The sequence below is a fragment of the Antechinus flavipes genome, chromosome 1 (genome assembly GCF_016432865.1).
Source record: "Antechinus flavipes isolate AdamAnt ecotype Samford, QLD, Australia chromosome 1, AdamAnt_v2, whole genome shotgun sequence".
NCBI lineage: Eukaryota > Metazoa > Chordata > Mammalia > Dasyuromorphia > Dasyuridae > Antechinus > Antechinus flavipes.
Window position 1 is genome coordinate 116076864 of NC_067398.1, and position 16518 is coordinate 116093381.

Below are 16518 nucleotides of genomic sequence, written 5' to 3' on the forward strand. Positions count from 1 at the left end.
ACTTTCTATATCAGTGGCAAATAAGGTGCATCACGTATGTCTTTTTCCAAATAGTTTATAAAAATGGTAAACAGCACAACAACAAGCAGTGATCCTTGAGGCATTCCAGTAAAGATCTCTTTCCAAAGTGACATTGAACCATTATTGACTACTCTTTGATCTAGATATTGAAGTTATTTTGAATCTGTTTTGCTTTATGATTTTCTAATTTAGAGGTAGCAAACATGTAGGCTGGTCACTTATAGTCCATAACATTCCCACGTCTGAGTATGGCCAGAACTAGATTAAAATGTAATTGGAAAATATTTAATAAAAGTAACAAAAATACAATAAATCATAGGTAACATTACATTTTAAAACTAAGATGATATATGATCCACAAAGATTCTCATGTTCTCATTAGTGGCTCCTATTTTTATTTGAGTTTGACACCACTTGCCTAGCCCACATATTTCCATCAATTCCTCAAGAGAAACTTGAATGTCCTTGAAAATGCTTTGCTAAAATCTAGGTAAACTCTATTCATAGCATTATTTTGATCTACAAGTCAGAAAGGAATTGAGGTTATCTGGAATGACCTTTCTTGATGTCAAGTACTTGTTCTCTGTATTCACTAATTTCCTTTTCTCAATGTTCACTAAGTATCTCTTTAATATGCTATAGATTTTTTTAAGAATCAGAATTAAGTTCATTGGCAAAGTTTGCAAACTATCCTTTTAACTTTTGGAGTAAAATTGATGCATCTGCTTTTCTTTTTCCAATTCTATAGTACTTCTTTCGTTTTTCCATGATTTTTCAGAATACAATGATAGTGGCTCAACACTATCCCATTTCTTTTAGTACCCTGGAATATAATTCATAATAACATAATTACTAAACTATTTAAGATCAGCTAGCTTTTCTCTTACTATCGCCTTTCTTATGTTGGGCATCTCTCCCTGTTAGCCATTTTTTTTTTCATATCATTTTCAGTCCCAAGATCAATTTTGACTAAGAAAATAGAAACATGATAATAAGTGAGCAAATTTTCAAGCCTTCCATTATCCATTATCATTGTCCTATTAACTTCAAAAAGCAGTTCTATCCTTTCTTTAATCCTTTTCTTTTAATTCTGGGGGGTTCTAGTTAATCCCCTAACTTTTAAAAAATATTTTATTGTTTGTAGCTTCCCTTGCCATTATCAAGTCATTGAGAACTTCAGCACTCCTGACACTATGCTTTTGGGACCATACCATGCTTTTGCATTCATGCTTCCATTTTTCACAGATGGTTTTAAAAAATTTAAGTTGGCTGATGAGTTCCCCCTGCATCATATCATTCTCTTTAGACAACTTTCCTTTTTTTTCATCTTAGAATCTGTTTTCTCTTTGTGGTTTCAGAACTAGATTCTCAAGAACTTCCCATCTTTCTAAATTGACTTTGCCTATAGAATTTTAATGTATGGGATTTCACCTATTCTTTTTCTGAACACTTTGAAATTTGCTATCCTGAAATCTGTGCTGTATGACAGACTATGCCTGATTTCTCTCACCTTCTGCATCACAAAGTTTTAAATGAAAGTCATTTTCCTGAAAGCTTCCCATCATATCTGCCCAGCAATCAGTTCTTTCTTGATGAGAATCAGATCCTTAATATAAACCCCCTTCATTGGCCTCTTTACTTTTTAAAAGATGAAATTGTCATTGAGGCAAGTCAGGCAATTTTGCTTTTGACAGAAACAGAACTGCAGAAGATATGCAGGTAATAGTAGTTCCCTATTAGTACTATAACATGCTCCTGTTCCAGGCTTAATGAGATGTTTGCCAAATAACACCATCTGATTTTATAGATATCAATGTATATATATTTATATCTATATTTGTAGACATCTTTCTAGTTATATCTGTCTATCTGGATATAGGTATACAGACTTATATGTTGATATATTGATATATCTCTTTATATAGAAATATCTCCATGAATGTGTGTGTGTATATGTGTGAACATATATGTACATTCAGTTTTCTCCCTTTTCCCTTTCTTTCAACTTGAAGCTTTGAAAAGGTTTTAGGAAGTCTTCTTTACCTGGATTTTTTTTAATGTTTTATTTTATTTTATAATAACTTTGTATTGACAGAATCCATGCCAGGGTAATTTTTTACAACATTATCCCTTGCACTCGCTTATGTTTCGTTTTTTTCCCTCCCTCCCTCTACCCCCCCCCAAGATGGCAAGCAGTCCTATATATGTTAAATATGTTGCAGTATATCCTAGATATAATACATATTTGCAGAACCGAACAGTTCTCCTGTTGCACGGGAGAATTGGATTCAGAAGGTAAAAATAACTCGGGAAGAAAATCAAAAATGCAAATAGTTCACATTCGTTTCCCAGTGTTCCTTCTTTGGGTGTAGCTGTTTCTGTCCATCATTTATCCATTGAAACTCAGTTAGGTCTCTTTGTCATAGAAATCCACTTCCATCAGAATACATCCTCATACAATATCGTTGTCGAAGTATATAATGATCTCCTGGTTCTGCTCATCTCACTTAGCATCAGTGCATATAGGTCTCTCCAAGCCTCTCTGTATTCATCCTGCTGGTCATTACTTACAGAGCAATAATATTCCATAACATTCATATACCACAATTTACAGGGTAATTTTTTTACAACATTATCCCTTACACTCGCTTCTGTTCCAATTTTTCCCCTCCTTCCCTCCACCCTCCTCCCCTAGATGGCAAGCAGTCCTATATACATTAGATATGTTGCAGTATATCCTAGATACAATATATGTTTGCAGAACCGAACAGTTCTCTTGTTGCACAGGGAGAATTTTTACCTGGATTTTTAAGGGAGAAATGTCTTATAAAGTAATTGGGAAGGGCTTCATAAAAGAAATAGCATTTCAAATGGGTCTAAAAGGTGGTTATAGTAAGAGGGCAATGTGAGAAAAAGCAAGAAGGCAAGAAAGAACATTCTATATGTAGGGGACAGTAATGAGACTCCTGATAGAACACAGGGTTTTCCTTAGAAAGTATTGAGAAATATGGTTGGATATATATTGCAACCAAGTACTGAGAAGGGTCTTATAAAGCAAGTTTATACCTGATGCCATAAGCATTTGGTCACTTTGAATGGGACTATTTCTCACAACAGGTAGCAGCAAGAGCTCCCCAATTAGGATACTCCCTCTATTAGTATATGCTGGCAGTTGTTCTATGACTTAGATGGATAGATGGAATAAGCACCTGCTATGTGCCAGATACTGTGCTAAGTGCTTTACAAATATTGTCTCATTTGATCCTCATAGCAACCCTGTGAGATAGGTGCTATTATTATCTCCATTTTAGATTGAGGAAACTGAGACAGATAGATGCTAAGGGACTGTGTCCACAGTCACACAGCTGGTAAATGTTTAAGTCTTAGAGAATTGCCAGGGGTGAACTAACTTGTCCAGGATCATACCATTAGTATGTGTCAGCAGAAGGACTGGTCAGGGTGATCTTCTAACCACTACATCACACTACCTCCATGCTGGAACAAATTAGATTGTGCACTGAAATGAACAGTTTGGAGACTTGGATTCTCAACTCGGTTGTGCCCTTGTAGGCCACTGTCATCTCTATAACTTCTACCATATTGCTGCACATATTAAATGCTGAAGGTGTAATGACATTTGTTCTCAGCTTGTTTGATAGTAGTATTGTGATAATTAACTGAACTTTCCTAGCATGTAAGGTGTTCTGAGAGACACCTGTGTATTTGTAATACTTAACTATTATGGGATTACATCATGAAGATACTCCAAGAGGTAACTAGAATTCAGTAAATAAAAATCCAAATATTGGAGTCACAGTTTCATACTAGAGTTCCATTATTCTCTGGGACTTTGTCAGCCTTAGTTTTTTCATATGTAAAATGAAGGAGGGGAATTAAATGAATTTGAAGATTGCTTTCAAATCTGAATTTCTGATCAGAGATCTCAGCTGATTAGATCACTGAGCCATATGTAGTAAGATCAAATGTGATAAAGATTAATGTCAAGTCTCCTGGATGCAAAAAATCAAATGCATAAGTGCAAAAAGGGGAAGAAATGTCTCCACAGAAATTTGTATTGAATTGTTTTTATGGACTACAAACTCAATGAGCATCAGCCATATTATGGAAGGATTAAAAAAAAAAGGCATACTGTCTTGGACTAGCAAAGTGATAGTCCCATTCTATAGTTCCCAGACCAAACCATCTATGTAGCAATGTATTCAGTTCTAAAATGCATTACATTTTAGGAAGGACACTGGTAATCTAGTGAGTGTCCAGGGAAGAGGGAGTATAGTAAAGGGAGAATCAAAGGCTTTTGGCCTAAGGAAGAGAAGACCATATGACAGCATGATAGCTGATTTCAAATATTTGAACAGTTGTCACATCAGAGAGGGAGGGATTTAGATTAATTCTGTTCAAAAGAGAGAACTGTAAGTGATGATAAGCATTTTGGAAGTCTTCCATTTTGATTTTAATGATCTACCAATAGACCTTCATCTACAGATGTGGTACCCTATTATCTATCTATCTGTCTATCTATTTATTTATTATAGCTTTTTACTTACAAGATATATGTATGGGTAATTTTTCAACATTGACCCTTGCAAAACTTTCTGTTCCAACTTTTCCCCTCCTTCTTCCCACCTTTCCCGTAGATGGCAGGTAATCTAATATATGTTAAATATATTAAAGTATATGTTAAATCCAATATATGTATACATATTTATACAGTTATCTTGCTGCACAAGAAAAATCAGATCTAGATAGAAAGAAAAAAACTTGAGAAGGAAAATATAAATGCAAGCAAACAACAACAGAAAGAGTGAAAATGCTATGTTGTGGTCTACACTTAGCTCCCACAGTCCTCTCTTTGGGTGTAGATGGCTCTCTTCATCACTGAACAGGTAGAACTGGCTTGAATCATCTCATTGTTGAAGAGAGCCACATCCAACAGAATTGATCGTTGTATATGCTTGTTGTTGATAATAATATAATGATCTCCTGGTTCTGCTTATTTCACTTAGCATCAATTCATATAAGTCTCTCCAGGCGTCTCTGAAATCAACTTGCTGGTCATTTCTTACAAAACAATAATATTCCATAACATTCATATATCATAACTTATTCAGCCATTCTCCAATTGATGGGCATCCATTCAGTTTCCAGTTTCCAGCCACTACAAAAAGGGCTGCCACAAACATTTTTGCACATATGGGTTCCTTTACCATCTTTAAGATCTCTTTGGGATATAATACCAATAGAAACACTGCTAGATCAAAGTGTATGCACAGTTTGATAACTTTTTGAGCATAGTTCCAAACTGCTCTCCAGAATGGCTGGATTCATTCACAATTCCACCAACAATTTCTCTGATCAATAGTGATTTGGAGCATCTCTTCATACGACTAGAAATAGTTTTAATTTCTTCATCTGAAAATTGTCTGTTCATATCCTTTGACCATTTATCAATTGGAGAATGGCTTGATTTTTTATAAATTTGAGTCAATTCTCTATATATTTTGGAAATGAAGCCTTTATCAGAACTTTTGAATGTAAAAACATTTTCCCAGTTTATGGCTTCCCTTCTAATCTTGTCTGCACTAGTTTTATTTGTATAAAAACTTTTTAACTTAATATAATAAAAATTTTCTATTTTGTGATCAATAATTACCTCTAGTTATTCTTTGATTATAGATTCCCTCCACAGGTTTGAGAGGTAAACTATCCTATGTTCTTCTAATTTATTTATAATCTCATTCTTTATGCCTAGATCATGAACCCCTTTTGACTTTATCTTGGTGTACGGTGTTAAATGTGGGTCAGGGCCTAGTTTCTGCCATTCTAATTTCCAATTTTCTCAGCAGTTTTTGTCAAACAATGAATTTTTATCCCCAAAACTGGAGTCTTTGGGTTTGTCAAACACTAGATTGCTATAGTTGTTGACTATTTTGTCCTGTAAATCTAACGTATTCCACTGATCAAGTAGTCTATTTCTTAGCCAGTACCAAATGGTTTTGATGACTGCTACTTTATAATATAGTTTTAGATCTGGTACAGCAAGGCCACCTTCATTTGATTTTTTTTTCATTAGTTCCCTTGAAATTCTTGACCTTTTGTTTTTCCAGATGAGTTTTGTTATGATTTTTTCTAGGTCAGTAAAATAGTTTCTTGGGAGTCTGATTGGTATAGCACTAAATAAATAGATTAGTTTAGGTAGTAGTGTCATCTTTATTATATTCACTTAACCTATCCAAGAGCGCTTAATATTTTTCCAATTGTTTAGATCTGACTTTATTTGTGTGAAAAGTGTTTTGTAGTTTTGTTTATATAGTTCCTGATTTTCCCTTGGCAGATAGATTCCCAAATATTTTATACTATCAACAGTTATTTTAAATGGAATTTCTCTTTGTATCTTTTGCTATTGGATTTTGTTAGTTATGAATAAAATTGCTGAGGATTTATGTGGATTTATTTTGTATTCTGCAACTTTGCTAAAGTCGTAGATTATTTCTAATAGCTTTTTAGTAGATTCTCTGGGGTTCTCTAAATATACCATCTTATCATTTGCAAAGAGTTATAATTTGGTTTCCCCATTACCTACTCTAATTCCTTTAATCTCTTTTTCATCTCTTATTGCCAAAGCTAGCATTTCTAATACAATATTGAATAGTAATGGTGATAGGGGGCAACATTGTTTCACTCTTGATCTTATTGGGAATGGTTCCAGCTTATCCCCATTACATATGATACTTATTGATGGTTTTAAATAGATGCTACTGACTATTTTAAGGAAAAGTCCATTTATTCCTATACTTTCTCGTGTTTTTAATAGGAATAGGTGTTAGATTTTATCAAATGCTTTTTCTGCATCTATTGAGATGATTATATGGTTTTTGTTAATTTGATTATTGATATAATCAATTGTGATAATTGTTTTCCTAATATTGAGCCAGCCCTGCATTCCTGGTACAAATTATAATTGGTCACGTATATATTATCCTGGGGATGATTTTCTATAATCTCTTTGCTAATATTTTATTTAAGATTTTTGCATCAATATTCATTAGGGAGATGAGTGTATAATTTTACTTCACTGTTTTTGTCCTATCTGGTTTAGGTATCATTACCATATCTGTGTTATAAAAGGAATTTGGTAGGACTCCTTCATTCCCTTTTTTTTTTCCCCAAATAATTTATATAGGATTGGAGTTAATTGTTCTGTAAATGTTTGGTAGAATTCCCATGTAAATCCATCTGGTCCTGGGGATTTTAGGGAGTTAATTAATAGCTTGTTCTATTTCTTTTTCTAAAATGGGGCTATTTAAGCAATTTATTTCCTCCTCTGTTAATCTGGACAACCTATATTTTTGTAGGTATTCATGCATTTCACTTAGGTTATCAAATTTATTGGCATAGAGTTGGGCAAAGTAACTCATACTTATTAATCTAATTTCCTCTTCATTAGTCTTAAGTCATTTAGTGGCCAGAGATGCCAGAGACATAGCACAATTCAAACACAGGTCTTCTTTTTCCAAAGCCTGATCTTCCAGGAAATGTCAGCAATTAAATATTGTATTATTGACCCAGGATGCCTCCTAAGGGGCAATTTAGACTTAAAATGAAGTCTCCATAGTATAACAAAAACAGGAATAAGCCCAAGTAAGATGAAGGATTTTATGGAAAACATTCTACATATGTGAACTTTTCTGTGAACAGTAGTGTAAATATAGATATGAATATGGGTGTGAATTTTCTGAAACAATGGATTGTCTTCCTAGGCCAAAGTTGTGCATGTGCTGCTGGATGGCCAGCATGTCTCTCCACCATCAGGCTTCCTCGTCCGCAAAGGGCCAGGCCACTGCCACTTCGATTTTGCTCAAGAAATTCTCTTCGTTGACTATTTACAGTCCCAGTCAGCAGTGAGACCATCACGGAGGTAAACAAGGAGATGTTCATATTTTCAGTGCTTCATACACATCTTAATGGGAGATTGAGAACCATGTTACTTTATATGTTGCTTTGTGATTAACAACTTAAAGGGTTTTACAAATGTCTTACTTTTGAACTTTGCTATTTCTGAAAGCTTAGCTGGACCATTCTCTTTCCTAGAAATTCTGGGATAACTACTCCACTGTACTATTTTGAACAGGCGTTGGTTTTTCTCTATCTGAAATCTTAAATTTTTAAGTATTTAATTTCCTTTCCTGCTAGAGAGAACATCCAGAAGATTGGCTAGATTTCCATAGCAGACACCATAAGAGTGTATATTCCCACATATTTATTTGTTGGGTAGTGCTCAATGTCAATTACTTGAGAATATTTGGCAAATCAATATTCCACTAAGAAAAGAAATGGCCATTTCATGGATCCTCTCAAAATTTTTTTTTTTGTAAATGGCAACTCATTCATATTTAGCAATATTTAATAAATATTTACTAGTGCCTGTGTACTAGGGTAGATAAAGGGATATAAAGATGAATAAAGTACCTGCTTTAACTATCTATAGTCTATTGTAGGTGAGAAGGCAAGTAAACATGTAAACATGATTTTGGGCAGAAAGTGCTACAAGAGAAATTTAGAGAAAGGGCTTTAGGTAACTAGTAGCACTTCCACCTCTGAATCCTATGATTCTTTGGATTGGGCCTAAATCCTGGCTCTGTTGCTTACTATATGCCCTAAATCAAGTCCCTTTCCTTGTCTTTTTTCAGTTTTCTTACCTGCAAAGTGGAGGAGTTTGAACTGGGTGATCACCTTCAGCTTTTAATTCTATCTCTGTTTCTTTTAGTACTGTGGAAGTTCAGAGCAGATCTCTATCTAATACTTGTATTTGACATTATCAAGGAGAATTTTTTTAAAAAGAGAATGCACCCTTCCATTCATTCCTTCCAAACAGATGAAAGAGTTTGATTAAAGGGTTGGACGTACAAAATTCTAGGATCCTTTGGTGAATGAATAGCCTAGTTTGTCTGGAGTGAAGGATTTCATGTAGGAAAATGCATGTAGGAAAAAAGTATCGACAATGAGGAGCAGAGAAATAACAATTTGCTCATTTAAACACCTAGTAGGTGGGTACTCATAATAAAATCAACCTAACTGAAATTGTGGGCTGTTCCTTTATTGGATTGTTGATGGGTAAAATTCACATACTGAAAACACAACATATAAGCTAATAAGTGACCTGGAATAAGATTCAGCTGGGATAAGACTGAAGGTTTCTCCATATTAAGGTAAGGACCATGTACTGGACAGTTACTGATGAGTTAATGGAAATGGAATTGTAAAATAATGATAGAGGTGACTGTAGGCAGTTTCAACTTTGTCCTGATGCTGATTATTCTAACACACCATGATAATAACCCTTATTTCACTGTTTTATATTTTAGCCGGACTGATTTAAAGAATACAGAACAAGCCAGCATGGACTATGAAGCTCCATTAATGCCATGTGGCTGTATCCTTCTCTACTAAGCTATCACATCAAAGAAAATTGAGTCAAATTTTGATAGTTATTATCTACTTAGAGAAACAGACAAAGAGAGAGAGAGAAAGAGAGAGTCAGCCAGCCAGCCAGACAGAGACAGAGACAGAGAAAGGGGAGAGAGGGATGGAGGGAGAAAAAGAGAGAGAGAGAGGGAGAGGAGGGCTGTTATGAGGAAAACATGTTATAAGGTTGAAAATTATTACTATTATTATTATAATTTCTCCACTGAAATCTCCTCCTGGTGCCTCCGTGTGCTGTGGAGCTAGTCTGGATTCTTGAGAGCCATACTCATGAAGTACAAACTCTGACAAGCCCACCCAGACAGAAAGCTTTCAGTACCAGCCCAGAGATACACTGTAGATCTAGCTTGAGGACCCATCTAGACAGATTCAGAGATGTTCATTGCTAGGAAATTAGCCTTAATTAATGAATATTTTGAGCCAAGCAGTTCATAAAAACTCTTAAGGTATAGAGGGGTTACAGATACATCCATAGTAGTTCCTTGAGGAATTAAAGAATTTTATTCAGTATAACCCAGCATTTATTATGCACCTACTACATGGAAAGCACTGTGCTAAACATTGAAAATACAAGGCTAAAATCAGAACAGTTCATGCCTTCAGGAAACTTCATTTTATCAAGAAGAATTATTAATCTTCTATTAATTAAAACAATTACAGCATATAATTCATCTGATTATAAAAGTTTTCTAGAGAAAAACCATATGGACTGGATATCATAATACCTTAATATCTGACAGTGATTCATAAAAGAAACTGAAAAGGACTGTGTTGGGGCTGGTCAGGAGGGCCCACTGAAATAGGTAAAAGTGGGATTAGTGAAAGGTCATCTCTCAGAACTTCTTCTCCATTGGAGGGATAGTATTCTGTTATGTGATCTATCCCCATCTCTCTCCCCAATCTGTGGCCTTCTTCTGCACCAAGTGAGGAGTGGATGGGAAGGAAGAGTGAATAAAGTCCTTCCCTGCCTTCCCTTTATCTGCGCTTCACACTTCTCGGTTATTTGGAAGGATTCATCCTGATGGTGATTATGCTGTGACCCATCTAGATAATGGGTCACTTCTGAATAGGTCAAAATGAGGAGCAGTTGTTTTCTCCAATTTACAGGTAAGAAAACTGAAACCATGAGGTCACACAGTAGATCATTTACCAAATCAGTACTGGCACTTATGTTCACAGACACACTGTATTTATCCTGCCTTGTTTATTGCATCTCCAGCATCTGAAAGAGTTTCTGGCACATAGTAGGTGCTTACTAAGTTCTTGATTGTTGAGTAATTGAGGTAAGGTAGTACCGATATTACTATCTCCATTTTACAAATAAAGAAATTAGCTCATCTAGTAAGTGTCAGATTAAAAATAAATATTGCCCAGAAAGCATTAAAGAAGCATATGACAGGATTAAGTGGGCTGTAATGCATAATGAATTCTGAAACAGGTTCTGGGTTAAAGATGTAATCAGAGAAAGGTATGTAATAGAAAAGAAAAGCAACTTCTTCAGCAAGAAAAAGGGAGAGAGACACAGACCAGGTGCTCTACTGACATCTTTAAGAAGTTAGGAGGAGTCTAAGAATATTCTCAGCATGGCAGATGTGTCCATCTCCCTGTCCAGTACTGGAGAATTTCTTGGAGATCCTGGACAAGTCACTGAGCATGAGTAGATGGCAAGTAGCAACAGGAGGCACCTTGGAAGAGAATGGCCACATTCAGTTGGATCACAGATCCATTTGCCTATCAGTCTCTAGATCAATTAGACTTGACATCTTTTGACTGAGGATCCAATTTCTTTCCCATAATTTCTCTCTACCTCTCTTGAACCGCCATAGCTATAAAATATGTGAGAAAATACCTTTTTTTTCTTACTCATCTACAATTTTAAGTGAACAAAGAAACTTGTCCATCCCTTACTGTTTTGACTTTATTATCCAAAAAATTAAATTAATGGTCCTTAATAGTCTACCTCAGTCATCTTCCAGTTTCAGCTTCTCACCAGCTGGGGAGATCCATATTACATTGGTCTGAATGGACTGGAGCTATATGATGAACATGGAGAAAGAATTCCTTTGACGGAAAATAGTATCCTTTATTGTACAGAATGACCCATCCTCCCATACTGAAGGGATATAGAAGATTGGGAGGGAGTAAGTATGCCTCAGGCCAGATTTTTCCATGGGCAGCCTCCCTGATTAGAACCACCCCCTATCATCTGGTTCAGAGCTGCTTTATGGAATTGGCTACAATGTCATGCCCAAAAGTGGGACCACCATGAATTACCCAATTCTCAATTTCCATCTGCCCCCCAAATTGTGATGCTCTTGCTAGAGAAAGGCCCATTAGCACCTGAGGCATCCCTCCCACCATTCTCCTCCTGTGACTAGGGAAGCAGTTTCAGGTTACCAGACCTGTCAGGCCACTTTTCTGCCTAGGTGATTACTGTCAGTTACCACCCTTCATTCTCTTTCAGTTCCTCTCCCAACTCCTCCCTCCACACCCCCAAAACCTCCACATTTCTAAATTTCCCTTTCTCATTTAACGGTCTTTTTTTCTTCTCTCATCTTTCACAGTTCTGGGAAGCTCAGATTTATTAGTCAACCTTTTGGCCATTCTTCTCTATTTTCTTCTTCTTAAGACTGGCCTGTCCTACCCCCTGTGCTCTTGTTCCTTTCTGCCTTCATGCACTCTCATTTTCCCTTGAACATCCCTAATTTGGCTGTCACTTCAGCAGCTACCAGGACTAACAGGCAGCAGCTCCTGCCCGTGTGGTACTTTGGCCCCACGCTCCCCTGAGTTCTCCCATCATCTTGATGTAGGTTGGCAGTTATAGATTAGAAAATGGTGTGCTGAGCACTTCGTTTGGGTTATTACAGCTTAAAAGTTCACCTCAGACATTGCCGCTTTCCCAGACAGTGTGAATACCCTAGAGGGAGTATGTGGAGATGTCCGAACTCCAGATAAGCTCATTGACCAAGTGAATGACACCAGTGATGGCAGACACATGTGGCTGGCCCCAATCCTCCCTGGCTTGGTAAAGTTAGCAAATACCATATTCTGTATTTTGTGACATTCTGAGGGTTTGGTGGGAAATCTGTTGTTTTTTATTTTAATTTGGCATATGTCAAAGTTGATGGGGAAAGTCCTGGATTTGGAAGTCAGAAAAATGGGATTTTAATTTTGGCTTGGTCACCAAATAGCTATGTGGCTTTGGGCAAATGATTTTATCTCTGTGAGCCTCCATTTCTGTACTGATAAAGGGAAGAGATTATTAGCCAGTCTACTTCACAGAGCATTGACAGGATCATTTGATATATCATATATAAAAGTCCTTTGTAAACTGAAAAACACTAAAGAGATGTGAGGGATTCCTAAGTTGTCATTAGTGACAGCTGAGGCCTCTGGTTTATCTGTCAAACCAGATTCAGCTCTGGTTTTCTCTCACCTGTACTTAAGCTTGCCATCTAAAGAATGAGTCTCCATAGCCACAAGAGCATCTGGAGGAAAAAGAACCCTAAGTCCAATGTCCTCCATACCACTAGGCCAGACGTTGTCCTGAGGTCCTCTGTGATGGGGACCAAGAGGCAGAAATTCTATAATCCTGCTGTGGTTGTCCAAAAGGTTTGGAGGAGGGCTCAGAACTGGCCATTCTGTGACCACTGTTTTCTGAGACTAGCCCTAAAACAGGAGCTGCCATGTGGGCTCCACATCCTCGCTAACATTTAAAATCTGAGAGTGCCAAGCTGCCTCTGACTTTCATGTTTATAAATCAGAACAAAAGTATGAGTTATAGGTTATAGGATTTAGGATTTAGAGCTGGAAGAGATCTCAAAAGAACTTCTAGCCAGGTCCCTCAGGCCCAGAGAAAGGTGACCTGTCCAAGGCCACACATCTTCTACATGGCTCAGTCAGGATTTGAATTCACTTCGTTTGACTATGAATATGGAGTTCTTTCCCCTACCCTGATTGACATAGGATCTGAAGACAGAGCACTGAATGCTAGAGGAGACAAGGGCCAGCTCCCAGGACGGGGACAAGCCTGACCAGTAGGTGGGACCCCAGGTTCCCATCCCAGATCTCTTCTTTCCCTCTGGGTCTCAGATGAGAGAGGAAAAGGCAGTCTGCACGGTCCCTTCCAATTCAAAATCCTATGACCCTTGCTATCCCATGGCTAGAATGGAATTTCCCTTGTCCATCCCAGAAAATTTACCATCTCATCCCACAATTATGCAGCTCAGCTTTTTGTAACACATTTTCCTGTGTTTAATTTATGGTGTTTGAGTAAAGGAAAGGAAAACTAAATAGGATCCATTTAGTTAGGAATACTTCCCCTCAATTCACTCTTGAGGGCACCAAGCCACGGGGCTGGGGGAAGCCAGGGTGGACAGAGCACCACAAAGCCTCCCCAATAAGGAGGGAGATGTGAGCGCCTGAGAAAACAGCTCCTCAGAGATCCTTGTCAGCATTTTGCCACTTGCTAAGGCTGTCGTTACAAAATGCAGACAGTGGTGGCTGTCAGGAGACTAAAGGCCCAGAGGAAATAGGCTGCACGACGGGGAGAACAGCGTTTTGAAGGGACTCCGGAGCACAGTGGGATTGGCTCTCTTTGGGGTTCATCCATCAGGGGCAGTAGAGTTGAAGGAACAGGTATTAGAGTCTGAGGACTGTGATTTGAATTCTGGCTCTGCCCCTTCCAACCTGCAGGACCTTGCTACGACTTTCAAGACTTCACTCAGCTGCCTCCTCTTGTGGGAATCCTTTCCCAGCCCCCTTTATTAAACTCTTTGAGTCTTAGCTTCTTCCTACACAGTGAGAGGGTTAGACTATGATCCCTCATGTCTCTGCCCGCACAAAATCCTTTGCTCAGAAGCTTCTCTGCCTGCAAAGATTTAATCTCTCCTTCAGCATTATTCCCCCTTTCTCAGCAGAGTATGTCTCCGTTCCTAGCCCACCCTTGACCGTCCTGATTCTGTTCCTTTCTGTTGCCAACCATGTCTGCTTGAATCAAGTCTTTCCTCCGACAGGTGAATCGGGTTTATGTGATCTTTGATCTGCCTACCACTGTGTCCATGATCAAATTGTGGAATTATGCAAAAACTCCCCATCGAGGAGTAAAGGAATTCGGAGTAAGTACTTATTATGCTGGCTGCTAATTGCCCTGTGGCAAGTCTACGATTTGTTTCATTGAGAGGCAACTTTGAAAACAAATGTCTGTTCTCCCAGGATATGAATACTCACCACTGTGAACTTAAGACATAACAAGGAGAACAAGTTTTCTCTTAGGACGCAGGTCCCTAGTGTCAAGCCTGGGGTTGTGCTGTTGCCCTTCTGAATATCTCCAGCTGTCGTACGGTGACTGTGGGTTATTATAAAAAAAATCTCTAAATCATAGTTATGTTCTTCAAAGATGTGGTTCCAAGCTTGTAATCATGACCTGGGTTCAAGCCCCAGCACTGCTAACTCCTCAGCATCTCCCCGTGTTTGAATTCTGTACTCTGCTTCTTTGAAGCCCCACCATATCTTGAGAGGTGGTCTTTATTCACAAAGGCAGTCCGCAGAAATGTTTCCCTCTAAGGGTTACATTCTTAAAACACTTTCTCATTCAAATAGTTTTGTTACTTTATCTTTGTGATTGGATTTTAGAGAGATGTCTCTAGGAGGTGGGGGAGAGTGCCCCCCATCTCTTTCCTCCACAGGTCTAATCTATGTCACTGCTCTGACATTTGTTTGAAAATTTCAGTGCCTCTAGGAGAAAGGACAAATCCCTCTGTTAGTCATTTCTGGCCCTTTACAGTCTGGATCCAGCCCATCTTTCAATACTTCCATGTTGTTCCCCTTAGTCATTCTAGATCCTAGGCAAATTGGGCTATTTTCTGTAACTTCCTCTGAACTTTGTATGAACAGTCCCACCTGCCACACCCAGAACCCTGCCCTTTCCACCTCTGCCTTTCCGAATCCCTAGCCTCCTTCAGGGCTACATCAGACACCATTTCTTACTCACGGACTTTCCAAATCTCCTCACCTTCCCATCTTCTCCCCCTCCCCCACTTACTGAGTACTTACTTCTTATATATTCCACATTGACTTAACTCTCTTTCCCCTATCCCTCACAGGCCAGGGACTGAACCAATTTTTTCTTTGTATCCCCCTTGTCTAACACAGTGCTTGGCAGTAGGAGCCAGTTAATAAATGCTTGTTGAATTGAATTATACACTACCTTTGTAAGCTTAAGCGTGTTGAGATTGAGTTTCCTTTTTGGTAACATGGATATAACGATCTAAACACTACTGCATGGCATGGTGGGGATGACCCTAGACTTAGCATCAGGAGACCCAGGAAATCAGATTTGATTTCCAGCTCTACCACTTATTCCTGCTCCAACTTGGACAAGTTAGTTCATTCTTTGGCATAAACCTCATCTGCAAAATGAGAAGTTTATGGAAGAGCAAGGAGGCTGGTTGAGCTGGAGTATGGAATGCATGGAAAGAAGTAAAATACCATAAGCCTGGAAAGAGGCTCAAGCCAGAATACCATGGATTTTAACGATGGACTGGAGAGTGGTTTTTATCTCAGACAATATGAAATCATAGAAGATTTTTGAGCAGAGAAGTGGCATGGTGGGCAGACCTGCACGGGTCCAGATACACAATCCAACCTCCCTCAGAGCTAGTACAATTAAGCCTCCCCCATGTCCTGCCTAACTAAGACACTAACTGTGGTGAGAGGAGAGGGGCCTTCTGCCCAGCGTTGGCCACCCACATTCAACTAGAATGGTGTCTTTGGAAGAAGCTACCGGGTCAATTGGGATTCATCCCCTGCCATAACAACCATAACTTACCCCTGTCACCAGCCACATATCACTAATTCATGACAGTCTAAAAGAGTCCCTCCCTAACAACTTAGACAAGCAACTTGAGTGTGAAGCAGTAACTTCCATCCAATGTCATCCTTCTCCAGAATCTCCACAGATGGTGATTACTATTTCTTAGGGCAGCCTGTTATATT

At 38.2% G+C, this 16518-nt stretch overlaps 1 protein-coding gene across 2 annotated transcripts in view; it reads left to right on the forward strand.

The window, feature by feature from the left end:
- KATNIP (katanin interacting protein) overlaps window positions 1-16518 on the forward strand; it is a 228908-nt gene that overhangs the window by 199715 nt on the left and 12675 nt on the right. For both annotated transcript variants that reach the window (XM_051988295.1, XM_051988287.1), the window contains 5 exons: window positions 7800-7957; window positions 9405-9472; window positions 11488-11598; window positions 12408-12547; window positions 14538-14639. In XM_051988295.1, coding sequence (XP_051844255.1) covers window positions 7800-7957; window positions 9405-9472; window positions 11488-11598; window positions 12408-12547; window positions 14538-14639 — 579 coding nt within the window. The remainder of the gene's footprint in view (window positions 1-7799; window positions 7958-9404; window positions 9473-11487; window positions 11599-12407; window positions 12548-14537; window positions 14640-16518) is intronic.